General features: G+C 37.5%; 1 protein-coding gene across 1 annotated transcript; it reads right to left on the reverse strand.

The window, feature by feature from the left end:
• Positions 1-217: 217 nt before the first annotated feature.
• On the reverse strand, positions 218-6,393 carry Dsel (dermatan sulfate epimerase-like). Its single transcript, NM_001429578.1, is given in 2 exon segments — positions 218-5,149; positions 5,901-6,393. A coding segment is annotated over 1 exon segment (3,627 nt). The 5' UTR covers positions 4,313-5,149; positions 5,901-6,393; the 3' UTR covers positions 218-685.
• Between the last annotated feature and the right edge of the window lie 10,966 nt (positions 6,394-17,359).

The raw sequence follows: 17,359 nt of genomic DNA on the forward strand, positions 1-17,359 counted from the left end.
CGGCAAGTGAGAGGACCACTTCCAAAATAACCCACCAAATTTCAGTATCCACTGTTCACAGTCTTATTTCTTAAATAAAAAAGAAAGGAAAACAGGAAGGAAGGAAGGAAGAAAACAAAGAAACCTTAATCATCTATATTTTCTAAAGAATCTTATAGGAACTTTTCTCATTCCTCCCCCACCAGTGATTTCAATGAACACTATACAAAATAAAGGATTTTTCCTTCTTTTTATTTCTTTTTTGTGTGCAAGGTAAACATTAGATCTTTTCAAAACATAAAGTTTTGTAGTCCATCTTATGAGCAAGAGATGACTGGATAGAGCAGCAATTGCAAGGCCTTTTGCAGTGTTTGAGGTCCCAAGATAGATAACTAGTTTCGAAAGGTGAGTTAAAGTTCATTAAAATCTTCCCATATTTTCAGACCCCCAGAATATATACCTCTGTAGCAGAAACATTTTAGCAGAAAAAAATTCAGAAACAAAGGCAAAAAAGTGGTAACATAAAAATAAATCCTGCTAGGCCAACTATAGTGCCTATTTTGAAAATATCTCTGTGAAATAACAGACTGAAAACACACATTCTCTCTACACACATACATACATGTACAAGAATAAACAGTTTTATAGTTCATATCCACAAAGTAGGTTGGGACATATTAGTGCAAATTTTGCTGACCTGCAGCATTTAGTCCATAAACTTTGGATATCCTAGACGATCCATCAGTGTCCAGCAAATGTTTTCAATTAGCTTTATTTCATTTCTAGGCAAATTTGTTTTCCAAATATTAGTATTAGATGGTGATATTTCCCTCTCATATGGAAGATAAAAAAGGTTTGTGGAAGTGGCAAATAGTATTTGGTTTAAACTAGCGGGAGACAAAGGAATGCCAAGAAAAGCAAAAATCCTTTCAGTAGTCTTCTGAGGAAAATGAACAATATCTTCAAACTTGACCAGATGGTAATTGGTAGGCAGCAAATCCGTATTTATTCTCAAGGCTGCTGCAGTGTTTGCTACCCACAAATGAGATAATAATGAGACAGCATTTAATTGGGGTATTTCTAATTCTTTCTTCAGTGATTCATATTCAAAAGCATAGCCAGAATTCGAGTTACACTTGCTTTTACCTTCCTCTATTTTAAACAATTTTGCTAAGTGGTCTGGCACATTCTTCAAAGAATAAAGACTTGGTTTACTACCATATAGCATTGAATAGACCCAAGCTCGGGGGTCTCTTACTATGTACAATGCCCGCATTGAAGTTCCTAAAACTTCTTGAAAAAAATGAAGCTTCAATGTCCAGCTACCACTACTTAAGCTGAGCACAGGACGTGCACTTGGGTAATAAACTAGGTGTCTTCTTAAAGCCCTAATATATTCAGCATCAATATCAAATGATCCTTTTATTCTACTTCTTTGATCTGGCAAAGACTCCCTTCTTTTCAATTTCCGTTTTTTGTCCTTATTAGTTGTAAAATATTGGACCAGTTTATTCCTACTGGTTTCATGTAGATGGATGTTTTGTAAATGAAGTTTTGTATCCTGGACCAAAGACTGCAGCCACCCTCGAAGAAGATGAAATTGCCCACTGTGGATATCTGATACTTTCCATTCACAAGCATCTACAAATGAGTCAATTTCAAATTCAGTTTCAGGGATATCCATGTAGGTCGTAGGAATTCTAATGTAGAGAAAATCACTACTATTGAAAAAAAGCTGTTTGAGAATTTCAGCTCCTGAACCAGGGAGTGAGGTAATAACAACATTAGGAAGATCCACATGATGCCCTTCGGAAATAATGACCTTCTCATTTGCCTTAGCTTCTGTCCTTGTCCACTTTGCACAGATGGGCTGAGTGCAAGTGCTCCATACATCCAGAAGCTCAATTAACCACAAGGCAATAACAAGTATTAATACACAGCGCATTAGCTTTCTAAAGGAAAGGTAAAACCGCCACTGAAAAGTTAAAATAACCAAACTAATACACAAAATGAATCCAACTGCTATATTAAATTTAAACCCGAAGGGGAAATTAATAACTCTTTCATGTCTTACAGGGTTTAATATTGCTTGAGTACCCAAACCAAATCGAGTTATTTGTCCTTGATTAGCCACACTGGCAAAACCACCAAATCCCAGGTATCTGAATCTGCTTTTCAGGTTTTGGTAGTCAGTTACAACAGAAACACTATGTTCAGTACTATTGACATATAAAGAAATCTGAAGTCCAGAACTGGAACTATCAATAAATCTGCAGCTGGAAACATTGACATATGGACCATAAAATACATAAGCAATTCGTGTGATTGTGGATTCCATATGAAATGTAACATTAACGAACTGAGTCCACCGTTTCTTAAATTCTGCAGCCTGTTCTGCTTCTTGTATACTGGCCACAGGACTGTTGCCATGGTGATCAAACCAAAACATTTTATAGTGTGCATCCCACACATCCATCATGGCACCATTATACCGATTCATAAACCTGTATGGGATGTATTTAAAATCAATATCCAAATTATGAAAGAAGGCACTGACAGAATTTATTGGGGAAGTCTCTTGCCTTTCAATATGATCCACAACAAGCAGAGTTTGCGAATTTAAAAGAATTAAAGCACGATAGACACTTTTCAGTCTCATTGCAGAAGAATAAGCAGACACTGCTTCCCCACTCACAAACATCCTTTCTCCATGTTGAGCAGCAGCAATAACTTCCCCAGCTGCATCACCAACCTCTTCACCAGTCCACTTGAGCCATTGTGCACATTCTCCCAGTTGACCTTCCCAGGGCTGATTACATTGGCTTGATGGTGATGGGGCGAACACCAATACATTGTTAAGGTGGCTCAACTTTGGTCCATAAAGAGCCTCAGAAACAAATACTTGTCCATTAGGGGCAAAAGTAAATGAATTTTGATCTGGATGTTCATGTCCTGGGTTAAAGCTTTTCCATCCATCAATCCAGGAATATGGCTGAAAGTGAACTATGTCATATACAGCTCGTCCTCCCAGTTTCCCAGATTTAAAAGACACAAAGGTATTGGTCTGTGTGTTTGGTAAGCCACCCCCATAAGTCACAACACCCCAGTTAGGAAATGTGTGCATTTTTGCAGTGCCAAAATCAACAGGAGGCTGTGGGGGGAGCGTTGGATCATACCAGATGTATTCAGTATGAAGAGTACTCCACCGCTGAGCAGTGGAAGGAACCATTGGTCCATCCTTAGGTCGATGCTTTCTAATTTGCTGAGCTAACCAATTTCCAGCTCCATTCCGTAAAATGAACTTATCCAAAAAAATTAACTGGCTTTCTGGACCGTAAAACCAATTATAATTAGAATCTGCTATGCCTACAGTTCTTTGATAGCCTGGCAAAAGTGTAGCATAATAAAACCAAAAGTGCATTTTTAGCCAGTTATTATCAAAGTTACTGATGTTAAAATGGCGCTGTGCCAAGAAAACATACTGTGTAACTGATTTGGAGGTATAGCTGCCATAGGCAACACCTTCATCCAAAGAGCCGTCTACAATATGGTTCAAGATAAACATAGTTTTTTCCATCTCATCAACAGCAACCCGTTTCCATATGTTTGCTTTAGATCCTTTATCTACTCCAGTAACCAAGGCCCCTATGAGTAATGCGATCATATTTGTAGCTTGGTGATTATGAAGAAGTTGTTTGCCCCATGAGCGAATCTTGGAATATTCATACATTTCCTCAGTAACAATCCAAATTTTTTCAAGGTATTTTTGTTTCCGCTGCTTACCTAATAGATTATATAAAAAGTCAAAGGCAGTAGCAAAACCTGTTAAAGAATGGCCAAGTGGAACCTCATCCCCTGGTGCATTCTGAACTAGCCAGTCTTTGTAGCTAACCATCCTGTCCATATATTCCATGACAAATTCAAAGGCAACCTTGTCTTCTGGGCATAATAAACAATACAATGCTAAAGGAGGAAGGTTATTACCATATATTTCGTTCCACTTGGCAGCAAACTCAGCATGCTTGGGTGGAGGTAGGTAGTATGATGGGTTGGACAGCATAATTGTCACTGCACTTTTGATAGCTCTAAAAATATGCAAATGGCTTGTACGAGACTGTTGTTTCATTGTTTGTATATCTCCGGCATCAAAGTATAAATTTGGATAAAGTTTTTGGTTGAGTTTGAAATCTTGTATTTTCTGTGTCTTAAACCATTGTACATCATCAGTGAAAACTGCCCATTCAGAATAATTGCTCACAGATTCTTCACAAGTAGTAAAACTACACATCATCAATGTTAAAAATAATAAATGTCCTGTAAACATTAACGCCATGATCCATGGGGAAGATCTTTTACTTAGGCATATATGTTAAGCACAGTGTTTAATGTGTTTCCCATCTGGTTACTATAAATTATATATTAAAGGTGTAGCAAAAAAACAGACTATATACTTCATAGGCTGTGAAATCCAGGTGACATTCAGCTCATTCAAAGCAAGGAAAGTTGTTGTAAAGAGGAAATTATATAGCATGTTTGTGTGCTTGGCACACATTTGCTTCCAATAAAATATTTCAAGGAATATTAATGCCTCCAGTGTCTCCATAATGCACAAAAATCAGTGTTGTAGTCAGAAAATACAAGGAATCCAGCATTTATTCTCTGTATATAAATCTAACTAACATGTGAAAAAGAGAAAATTTAAAAAATTCCAAAATTCAAATGAAGTCATTTCGAGCACAAGAAAGCATCCTTCCTGATTAACTTACCACACACATATGGTACATTTCTGTCTGTCCCCCAAAAGATGATAAAGTATTGTCCTTCACAGAGTGAGCAGATTTCATTATGTTTTTTTCTCAGAGTCTGAAGCACAATGGTTTGTCAATTGTTTCTTCTTCCATTTTGGAAAAGAAAATATTCTGAACAAGTGTAGAAATTCCTACATGGTTGTCAAAGGACATTGAACTTTCTGCCTTCATTTCAAACGTCTTTTTAAAGCATTTCCAAATATTCTTATATCAAGTTTGTTTATCTGTACCTCTAAAAGAGTCTAATCTCTTCAATGTCTAGATGTTCTTCCAATCATGAACACATCCACCAAGTGGGTAAAAAAAATCCACTTTCACAACACTGAAGTCTGTCTTTTGTTCTTTTTTCGTGTCACTCCTCTCTGGGAGAAAAACAAAACAAAGCAATTTTCTAAGACTGGGAAGTGGAGATAAATTGATGATTTATATAGTTTAGTCATTTGATAGAAATGTGAGAATCACAGTAGCATTATTTTCAATCTAACTTTTTTCTAGTGTTTTTTCCTTATATTTTCATACACATGTGGATCCCAATTAATATTAGCAGAGATGAAACACAAGACATATTTCATATTTCATTTTGTTTGTTTTAGCTATTTAAACATGTTTCTATTCACAAGTCATCATCATAGAGGTGAATAAAATATTCTTGCTATTTTGATTAGGAAAAGTAAGTCAAAACGACTCTTTTAAATTATGGTCCAAAGTTTAGATTTTAAGAAACGAAAAGTAACTTCATATGACAAAGTTTTCTTTGGACAACTCATAAATGACAGTGCAGAAGGTAGAGAAAGGGCACTGTTGACTCAATTGCTCACCTATAGCTGTTAACATCCTCCCCATAAGCCGCCAGAGGGCGCTCATCCCCGGGTTTAAGGAGCAGGCCTCTCTTTTGCCCATCTTGGATTTGGAAGAAACTCACTAAGTTTCTATCTTAGACAAGTCTCCTTTCTTCAGGAAATAAACACGTCTAGTAGTTCCTGATTTGACCCGCCTGTTGCATATTTTAAGTCCTTTCTTCAGAACGCAACATCCTTTTGCTCCAGTACCTACTGCCTGACCTGTGCCTGCAATGTGGGGACTAGAGACTTCTAAATGACCAAGTTGGCTTACCTCAGGCCGCCTGCAACAGGATCTTCAAGCAGAGCTGGGCCCCAACACAGGCGAAGGGTGGCAGCTCAAGCAATTGAGGTTTCTTTGGAGGCGGGCCTACGGACATCAAGAGCTCGACAAGCCTCCGCCCGTGTGAGGCCCGGGAGAGCACAGGCAGCCGCCAGGCTTGTTCTCCTCAGCGGCCCTACATTTCGGGGGCGGGGAGGTTCTCTAAAGCGTGTGGTTTTTCTCAGCACCACAGTCTCCGCTGCTCTCCTAGGTGCCGAGTCTCCTCAGGGCCGAGTCTCCGCGATGGAGACCCAGACACGCCCGCCGGGAGGAACGCCAGGCGCTGGCGGGGACTGCTTCGTTGGTAGGAGGCAAACCGCGGGCGGCGGTGATCTCCAGGCGCTGCCTTGAAGAGAGCGACCGTAACCCGAGGCCCGATGCCGCCTGGACCGACGCTGTGCCCAGCTAGCTGTTGCTGACTAGCCCACTGATGGCAGGAAAAGACGACACGTAGTGGAGGGCGGGGCGGGGCCTGATCCAGGGAGGCGTGCATTGGGGCGGGGTAGAGGCGGGTCTTAGGGTACCAAACGCCCGCCTAGCAGCTGGCGGGCCTGGGCGGGGCGCCCCGCAGAAAGGCAAAGGCCCAGGGAAAAAGGCCTGATCAGCGGGCGCACTGCCAGTGTGCTATAGGGGTTCTGTTAAACTGAGCTGGGTCAGCTTGGCTATTGCTAGCACCTCAACTACATTTCCGGGAGGTTTGGAAGCCCCTTTGTCTGAGCATCTGTCTAGGGTGGTGTTCTAACTTTTTGGTTATTGGACGAAGACATATGTTAAACATCTAAATGTGGTAGGAGGGAGTTGTAATTACAAAGAATGAGAGAAACTCTTGGGGGATGGGATAGGTAATGACTGTGGAAGGAGAAGAATATTCAGTTATCCTTAAGAGCTGGGAAAGGACTGTCTAAGCCCTTCTTCGAAACCCTGAGGCACACCTGCTGCTCCTGCTATCATAGACACACCCACAATATCCAGATTGGTATACTAAGAACAACTTCAATAGCAAAATGGACTAGTCATCTCTACTGATGGAAAGTTTCTGCTGAATTCAAGCAAGTATAGGACAAGCAATCAGAAAAGAAAAGAAAAAAATAACTGTTTACTGTGATTACTGTCACCCCCGCACCATATATATATATATATATATATATATATATATATATATATGCGTGTGTAATTTGAAGCTTGGAAATTCAGTTGAAGCAAGTATAGGTCACGCAATCAGAAAAAAAAAAAAACCAAAAAATAAAAAACAAAAAATAAAAAACAAAAAATAAAAAACTGCTTACTGTGATTACTTTCACACCCGCACCATATATGCATATGTAATTTGAGGCTTGGAAATACAGTTGGTGAACAGGCTTAAATATTGTTCCTGTTGTACTCAACTGGAGCACTTTCCACGGAGCTTAGGTTACATTTGGACGTAGGCCAACCTACCGTCTGGTCGATAACTTGGAGGTAATAATACAAGGAGCTATCACAGTTCAATGATTTAAACTTGATCCCTAGATGGGGATTAGGGATTAGTTAAAGTTCAGTTTTCTTCTAACACTTATTGTTTGCTAAAATACACATCTGTATTCTTGGAGACTAGGGGCGGGGGATGGGAAGAGGGCAGTTGTTAGAGTGATATCAGAAAGAAGAAAAGATGACTTTACTAGTAGATTTAACTTGTGATCATGTAATTATAGACAAACCACTCTTATATTTTGCCCCGGTTGGAACTGTTCCCTAGCCTAATAGCCAAAGTAAGTTTTCCTTTAGCCCTTTAATAATAGAGTATAGTCTATGCCTTCCTCAGGGTGTCTGTTCAGTCACCCTACCTCCAACCCCCTTCTCCTGTAGCTACTGAAATTTTCTCTGATTGGAATTTTCTAATCTTAGTTTCAGTTCATATTACTAAATTCCTCATAAGTTTTCCCAAAAATTGTTTCAACAGAAGAGTATTTGTTTCTGCTTGGGTCTCTAAGTTCTGTGGATTAGTGTCTTGGCTGAGGCACTCCTCTATTCAACAAGAAATCTGCCTATGAGTAGTTAGTACCTCTGTAGGAACTGAGGCTGGATTTGAAACTAGTTAATCTTTTGATACTTTGGCTTTAATGAACTTAATCACTTTTACTTAAAAGTCATTTGAAAGCAAAAGTTTTCCTTGCAAACTTCTCATAAACATCTGGAGTGTTTTTCTCCATGGCCCCAGCTTAGAGAACACTCACAAATCCATTTCTTTTAAGAGTGAGTAGGGAATCCTGACCTCACTGAGATTAGGTTCAATTTTCTTCTCTGCATGATAATAGTAAAGAAAAAAATCAGTGTTCATAAAACAGATAGATACATAGACTATTTCTTGAAACAAAATATGTGGAGAAGGTAATTTCATCTTATGTTTGCATAGTGCCAAGTAATCTTAGGGCTACCAGTATCAGGAAGAATTAGTGCCAGAAGAACAACTGTCAGACAGATTTTATAAATTTCATTCAATTACTGTATTTTCTAATTTATTGTCATTAGTAGGACCATTTCTATTTGACTGGTAACCCAAAACTCCGGATAGGGATTGAGTCTTTTTTATTTCTCATCGATATGCATACCTGAAACTAAGCTGTAGGAATGAAAATAAGTTCTCCACATCGTAGGATGAGGTTTCTGGATAATTCATTTTGAACAGGAATCTTCTCACAGTTCTTACATATGAGTGTTTTAAAATAAAACAGATGAATGATCCAAATCACTGGCATAAAAGATGATAGGTAAATGGTACTATTAAAAATTAAGTCTTGGATCCTGTGAACTAAAAATGGACAACTCCATTATTCCTTCCACACATGAAGATGCTATAAAGTTAGTTAATTATGAAGAATGTATCCAACCATAGAAGACAAGAGCTTTAGTCTATGTTATTGTACATTAAGAGTGTGACAAGAGACACATATACCAACAGCTGTTCAATTCAGAATGTAAGAACAGTATCTTATTTTAATGAAAATAAAGAACAGTAGTTTTGCTCTGTGGATTCCTTTCTACATAAAAGGATCTTAAATCTGCATGAGTTGTTCTGCAGTGATATGGAAATACTTATGAAAATTCATTTTCTTTATTTGTGTATCTTTCAACCAACTGTCAAATACCCAACTTAGAACCATAAAGACAGTATTTCTGGACTGAATGCACTGCCCTCATCCTGATCTGAAGTTATTTTTCATTTTGTTCTCTCTTCTTCCAACTGTTCTTCATTCTTCCCTTCTTTTTATTGTTTCCCTGTTTCCTTCCCTCTATCTAACCTTCCATTTTCTCTTTCCCTCCTTCCCTCTGTCCCTTTCACCTTTTTTCCCTCCTTATCCTTATCTCTATTACTCTTTTCTATTTCCTATCTTTCCTTCCTTGATGTCTTTTCCAGAGCCCAACACTTTGGATTGAACATGTGTACAGTTGAGAACATATCACTACACAATTCTGTGGTAGAAGAGAGAACAATGTAAAAGTCTACAGTAAATAGCTAAATTCAGAAACTCTTTTTTTCTTATGTGTTGTGACATTTGTTTCTGCTTAACCTATAGTAGGGCATTTGTCTTGAAGGTGACTTAGTTTGGTGATTTGTAAGACTGACTCAGTGAGAGAGCTCTCAGAGAGCACATGCTGTCTCAAAGGATCTGAATTCTGTCCGCAGCACCCACACGAATGCACTCACAACCATTCAGCTACAGGAAATGCAACACACTTTTCTACTCTTTCTCACTGAACTAACACACACACACACACACACACGCACACACACACAAGTGTATGTGTAGGGTATAACTGTAGGCAAGACTGACAATTACCTATCAAATAACAGTGGGAGTGGTGTGACATTTAGGGTTATTAGAAATGCTCTTCAACTGTTAATAAAACCATTTTCTTTCATTTTTCTATCACTATACCCTAAACAGTTTTCCTATTTCCTGATTATTTTTAACATTTAAAAAAAAAGTTAGTCCACCATTCTAGTATATTTGATGATGTTGTGATAAAGAAACACTCAGACAAAAAGTGAAAGCATCTTATGTTAAACAGTGATTTTAGCTTAGAATGCCAGATTATTGTCCTTTAATTTCAGTCATGTCTCAGGGTAAGAGTTTGTAGCGACTTTAGTCATATCAAATCCAAAGACACGAACAAAGAAAAAATGAATGTGTTGTATGTATGTTTTCTTGCTTATGATCAGCTCAGTTTCTCTAGTCTTATTCAGTTCAGTATCTCCTTCCTGGTGGATGGTATATGTACAGTAGATTGAGTCCTCCCACATTAATTAAAATAGTCTCCCAGAGACACATTCCTAGGTCAAGTCAGTATAGACAATTTCTCATCAAGACACTTTTCTCAGGCAATTAGTCATATCAAGTTGACAATGAAAAGTAACCACCACAATTAGAAAGTAATAATTTTCTATGTGGGGTTTTAGACATACTTTACTTTAGCTTCCTTCTTTATTATCAACCTCCCTGAACCACACTGAACACACATCCCTTTGCTCTTTCCACATGTTCTTTTCAAGCTTCCCTCCTTTTAGCTCTAGTGCTCTCTTTCCACCTTAGTGAAATTACATGCTTCAGAAAGTCCATGACATTTTTCAAAATAACAGTTGTACAAACCAATCTTATTGTATGAACAAAGAATTTGACCTTTTAAATGCTCCTAGAAAAATTAATGTATTTGTTATTTTTGTTTCTGTGATACAATACTATTACTCAAAGGAATTTACAGTCGAAAATGTTTATTTTGGCATGTGATTCAAGATTGATGAATCTATCACTGCAGGGAAGCAGGACATCTAGCTACATGTGTGGCAGTAGGAGCAAAAAGCCATGAGATCACATCTCAACCTAGCAAAGCAAACAGAGAAGTTGCTGGAAGTAAAATGAGGCTGTAAACTCTCATAACGTTTGTCAGTGGAATATTTTACTTCATTTTTTAGCAAAGCTGCACATCTGAAAGGTTTCAAAACTTTCTCAAGCAGTACTACCAAGTTGGGACCAAATATTTTAGAACCAGAATCTAGGACGGACCTTTTCATCAAATCATCATAATTAATAAACCTGAGCCACCATAGTACAATAATTTCCATTAGTTTTTTCTTTCCATATGCACTTGAGTACTATTTGTGGATTAATTTGGCCTGGTAACATCAACATCCTTACCATGAGAGGAGAAATTAGTATTGCTGAATTATTCATGACACTTACAAAATTGGTTTCCAACTAGATTTTTTTACATGTAAATTGTTTATGTGAAGAAATGCATTGGTGAGTAGCCAAATATAAAAGGTACATGAAATTTGGAAGAAAATAAATTTAAGACAATCTATGAATATTTAAACTTTCCTGTCATACATTCTGGTGAATTTGATTAACTGGCAATTAGCAGAGAAGCCTATTGCCAAAAACTCGAAGATATTAGGTAGGAAACAAGTCTGGCAGGCTTCCGTGGTATATCAAGCAGGATATTCCCACCAACACCTACATCTCCTAATCTATGTCACACTGTGCCTTCTACAAGGTTTACATAGTAAGAAGCTATACTCTTTTTTCCAACCCCCCAGAGGGTATACATCTTTTTGCTCAAAAACATTTATTCTTTTTATGTCATTATGTAAAGCTTAGCTTTCTATTTAATAGTAAATTACAATTTTATTATGGCTCTCATTCAACATGACTTTATATCTCCTTGGTTCTGCAATCAAGCAAAAATAAATTATGGTTTTAGAACACCAGGTATAAGTATTTAGAAAAAGTTGGTTGCTTTCCTGTGTATGTATTCCATTATGACTCAAACAACAATAGGCACTAGTTCAATATGATAGAATCAACATGCACAGTTACAGGAGATATGCATGGTATAGAATATCAATTATCTTAGGAGAACAATATAGCAAATACATTAAAAATATGTCAAAAACAGTACAGAGTTCACATAAGAAGACAAGGATTTGTCTCTAAGTAAGATGTAGAAGTTGCAGTACAGTAGAGTAGGGTGGAAGTGTAGAGTTTAAATACCGACAAGCCAAGTAAGGAAATCCTGACTTCTGATTCTTTTTATAAAGTTTAGTAAATGTATGTGATTATAAGAAAGTCCTAGAACTGCAGGAGTATAATCATTGATTAGTACTGAGCTAAAGAGAGATTCTGCTGCAGACTACAAGCAAAATAAGTGTGTTTGAAATGGAAAATTTGAAGTCTTTTATTTAATTATAATATAGGCAAGGAAATGAAAGGGGAAAAATACATATTTTAAAATATCATTATGTGTAATTAAATTACTCTGAAATGAACTAAAAGAAATTGACTTCTCTAGGTAGCTCAAGTTGGCCTACAACTCCTTGTTCTCCTACCTTGGCCACCAAAGAACTATAATTTCAGGTCTGAGTTATCATGCATGGTCATGATAATGTTTTAAAACATTTTCTGTGACAAATGATTTCAAAACAACTTGTTCTTAAGCAACTCCAGTCTTTGAGATCCACTCTTTTCTATATATCTGCTTTTTAAGATTATGTATACAAATTTGCTTCTCTGTACAATGTCACACCTTTCTATTCATATTACTGAAAATGATAGTCTTATTAATATTAGTTAAATAATATCCTTTTGCATAATTATATCATACACACACACACACACAGACACACACATATATATCTGCTGATGGACCCTTATATGTCACATATATTGACCATTATACATGGTGAAATGAGCATGGAAGTTTAGTCACAGACATTTCAGTATAAAATGCTTCCACATGGAGGTAGTATACTTGATAATTAGCTTAGTTTAGTTGATTCACTATGTTCATGTACACCTTACAGTGTTGTACCTGATAAAATTTGTAACTGAAAATTATTGCCAGTTACAATAGGACATGACTTTCTTTCATTTACAGAGGGGAGAATTTACTGACATTTCTCAGAAAGAAATTTCATGAACAAATGCAGTTATTGTGATATGGTATCCATAAATGAAATAAAATTAAAAATTTCCTTAGTTTTGGTGTTCACACTCACAGTATTCAATGATCCCTCACAGTTAACGACTATAGCATTGAAGATTGTACCTGTAAGCTATGTTTTCATGGAAAAGATTGACATAAAGTAAAAAAACAAGAAATGACAAACATTATTTCAAGGTCTTCAGTCACAGGCCCCTGCAGTTTTGTAAAACATAATAGGGATGAAGATGCTGGTTTCCTAAATTAATGGCTAACACTGAGTTGGTGCTATAGGTGCAAGACTTTCTAAAAATGTATGTAGTCTTTCAAGCACAAAATCACTGACCATACTATTACGTATATGAATATTATCATATGTAGATAAACAGCCAACTGATTGTTTTCATGCACAATATAAGGGCAAGTTCGGCATGAAAATCTGATTTTGCAAGGAAAGCCAAAACAATGGGGAATTTCTTTTTCTTTAAGTATTTCATTTTAAAACATTTTTGAAATTTTATGAAGATCCTCAGAAGGTCACACAGTATATACATGTAAGGTAGATTCAAATGCCAAACTAACGGGTTTTGATTTTCAGTGAGAAGTTGCAGGCATAGAAATGGGTGTCCTGTTTCTTACTTGACAAAGGCACCAGAAATACTTCTACTTAATGATGAAGAGAAAATTACCATCCTATCTATGAAGGTATTATTCCAAAACACTCTTCTGGGTTTGGAGAAGTTAATGGCTGATGCTGTATTCAAATTATCACATCAGCAAAAAAGCTTTGCATTTATTTTTCTAAATTTAGTCAATTAATGGATTGAACTTTCCCAAGTTAGTATTTATTATATTTATCTGTTAATAACTGAACTGAGAGTTTGGTTATTGAACTGAGAGTTTAGTTATACACTGTACCAGACACTAGTAATGTCATGGGAAAAAAAAGAAGTTATAACCAAGTGAATAAAACTTTACTGAAAGGCATGAATTATTACAATTTTTCTTGTATTTTGATCATGCACTCATGAAATATAAATGACTTTGAATGATCATATGTATCTAGTTTCCCATTATTTCTCAAACATGGAAATTGATGAAAATAGAAAATTATTAGTGATCCAGGGGCTAAAGCAGTAGATAGAATCATCAGTGGAATCTGCACAGCATCTTCTTTTTTTTTTTTTTTTTTTTTTTTTTTTATTAACTTGAGTATTTCTTATATACATTTCGAGTGTTATTCCCTTTCCCGGTTTCCGGGCAAACATCCCCCTCCCCCCTCCCCTTCCTTATGGGTGTTCCCCTCCCAACCCTCCCCCCATTGCCGCCCTCCCCCCATAGACTAGTTCACTGTGGGTTCAGTCTTAGCAGGACCCAGGGCTTCCCCTTCCACTGGTGCTCTTACTAGGATATTCATTGCTACCTATGGGGTCAGAGTCCAGGGTCAGTCCATGTATAGTCTTTAGGTAGTGGCTTAGTCCCTGGAAGCTCTGGTTGCTTGGCATTGTTGTACTTTTGGGGTCTCGAGCCCCTTCAAGCTCTTCCAGTTCTTTCTCTGATTCCTTCAATAGGGGACCTATTCTCAGTTCAGTGGTTTGCTGCTGGCATTCGCCTCTATATTTGCTGTATTCTGGCTGTGTCTCTCAGGAGCGATCTACATCCGGCTCCTGTCGGTCTGCACTTCTTTGCTTCATCCATCTTGTCTAATTGGGTGGCTGTATATGTATGGGCCACATGTGGGGCAGGCTCTGAATGGGTGTTCCTTCAGTCTCTGTTTTAATCTTTGCCTCTCCCTTCCCTGCCAAGGGTATTCTTTTTCCTCATTTAAAGAAGGAGTGAAGCATTCACATTTTGATCATCCGTCTTGAGTTTCGTTTGTTCTAGGGATCTAGGGTAATTCAAGCATTTGGGCTAATAGCCACTTATCAATGAGTGCATACCATGTATGTCTTTCTGTGATTGGGTTAGCTCACTCAGGATGATATTTTCCAGTTCCAACCATTTGCCTACGAATTTCATAAACTCGTTGTTTTTGATAGCTGAGTAATATTCCATTGTGTAGATGTACCACATTTTCTGTATCCATTCCTCTGTTGAAGGGCATCTGGGTTCTTTCCAGCTTCTGGCTATTATAAATAAGGCTGCGATGAACATAGTGGAGCACGTGTCTCTTTTATATGTTGAGGCATCTTTTGGGTATATGCCCAAGAGAGGTATAGCTGGATCATCAGGCAGTTCAATGTCCAATTTTCTGAGGAACCTCCAGACTGATTTCCAGAATGGTTTTACCAGTCTGCAATCCCACCAACAATGGAGGAGTGTTCCTCTTTCTCCACATCCTCGCCAGCATCTGCTGTCACCTGAGTTTTTGATCTTAGCCAATCGCACTGGTGTGAGGTGAAATCTCAGGGTTGTTTTGATTTGCATTTCCCTTATGACTAAAGATGTTGAACATTTCTTTAGGTGTTTCTCCGCCATTCGGCATTCCTCAGCTGTGAATTCTTTGTTTAGCTCTGAACCCCATTTTTTAATAGGGTTATTTGTTTCCCTGCGGTCTAACTTCTTGAGTTCTTTGTATATTTTGGAAATAAGGCCTCTATCTGTTGTAGGATTGGTAAAGATCTTTTCCCAATCTGTTGGTTGCCGTTTTGTCCTAACCACAGTGTCCTTTGCCTTACAGAAGCTTTGCAGTTTTATGAGATCCCATTTGTCGATTCTTGATCTTAGAGCATAAGCCATTGGTGTTTTGTTCAGGAAATTTTTTCCAGTGCCCATGTGTTCCAGATGCTTCCCTAGTTTTTCTTCTATTAGTTTGAGTGTGTCTGGTTTGATGTGGAGGTCTGGGTATAAAATTAACTCAAATAAATCAGTTGCCTTCCTCTATACAAAAGAGAAACAAGCCGAGAAAGAAATTAGGGAAACGACACCCTTCATAATAGACCCAAATAATATAAAGTACCTCGGTGTGACTTTAACCAAGCAAGTAAAAGATCTGTACAATAAGAACTTCAAGACACTGAGGAAAGAAATTGAAGAAGACCTCAGAAGATGGAAAGATCTCCCATGCTCATGGATTGGCAGGATTAATATGGTAAAAATGGCCATTTTACCAAAAGCAATCTACAGATTCAATGCAATCCCCATCAAAATACCAATCCAATTCTTCAAAGAGTTAGACAGAACAATTTGCAAATTCATCTGGAATAACAAAAAACCCAGGATAGCTAAAGCTATCCTCAACAATAAAAGGACTTCAGGGGGAATCACTATCCCTGAACTCAAGCAGTATTACAGAGCAATAGTGATAAAAACTGCATGGTATTGGTACAGAGACAGACAGATAGACCAATGGAATAGAATTGAAGACCCAGAAATGAACCCACACACCTATGGTCACTTGATTTTTGACAAAGGAGCCAAAACCATCCAATGGAAAAAAGATAGTATTTTCAGCAAATGGTGCTGGTTCAACTGGAGGGCAACATGTAGAAGAATGCAGATCGATCCATCCTTATCACCCTGTACAATGCACAGCATCTTCTGAGCTGCACCCATTATACTCTAATATCTGGAATGAAGCCAGGCAACATGCAGGCTGACTGAGACCTGAAGAATGGAATCCTGGAACTGTGGCTGAACTCCTACCAGAATTTCTAAAATATCCACCCAGAACCTTCATTTATACATGAGAGAATTAATAAATAACCAGATAGATTGGTAGACAAATAGAAAATAATTTATTATAGTTCAGCTTTTTATGCAGCAACAATTGGTGATGGGACAAAGCCATTATCCCTTGAAGTTGGCTGCTAAACAGTCTACTGAGAGGACTTGAAAGGACAGAACAGTTTACTGGCATGAATCCTATAAACGGGGTTTTCATTGATGAATCCACTTAAATCTGCAATGTAAAATCAAAAATCATCTCTTGTGTCTGTGTTAATCATAATGAATACAAAAAGAATAGTGCATTCAACCACAATTTACAAAACCATTTAATGATGAGATTTATCAAAGATACTTAGTAATCTGTTTCAGATATTAGTTCTGGGATCTGGCATGAGATCCAGAACATTTTGCTCCTATATGTTGCTGTAAATGGTAATTATCAGCAGAGACGCATATCAAATACTGGAGGAGGAAGATAAGTCCTCCTCCTCTAACCATTAAGGTAGTACTTCCAGTTACCCATCATCTGTCAGTTTAGGAATATTGCTGTGTCCACTCATATAAAGATCATTATACACCAGATTTTGCAATAAAGAAGTCTTGAATTTAAATGAAAACTATGAAACTTGATGTGTCACTTTAAAAGGCTGTGCAGGCTATATACCTTGTCTGGCTACAGAAGATCACTTATGAAAAGCTACTATCTCTAACTGTAAGTCATAAAAGTCATAAGGAAGTTTACTTCTACAGCTTGAAAGCTCTGTAGATGAATGGTGATATACATA

Source organism: Rattus norvegicus, chromosome 13 (genome assembly GCF_021556685.1).
Source record: "Rattus norvegicus strain SHRSP/BbbUtx chromosome 13, alternate assembly SHRSP_T2T, whole genome shotgun sequence".
In the NCBI taxonomy this organism is placed as follows: Eukaryota; Metazoa; Chordata; class Mammalia; order Rodentia; family Muridae; genus Rattus; species Rattus norvegicus.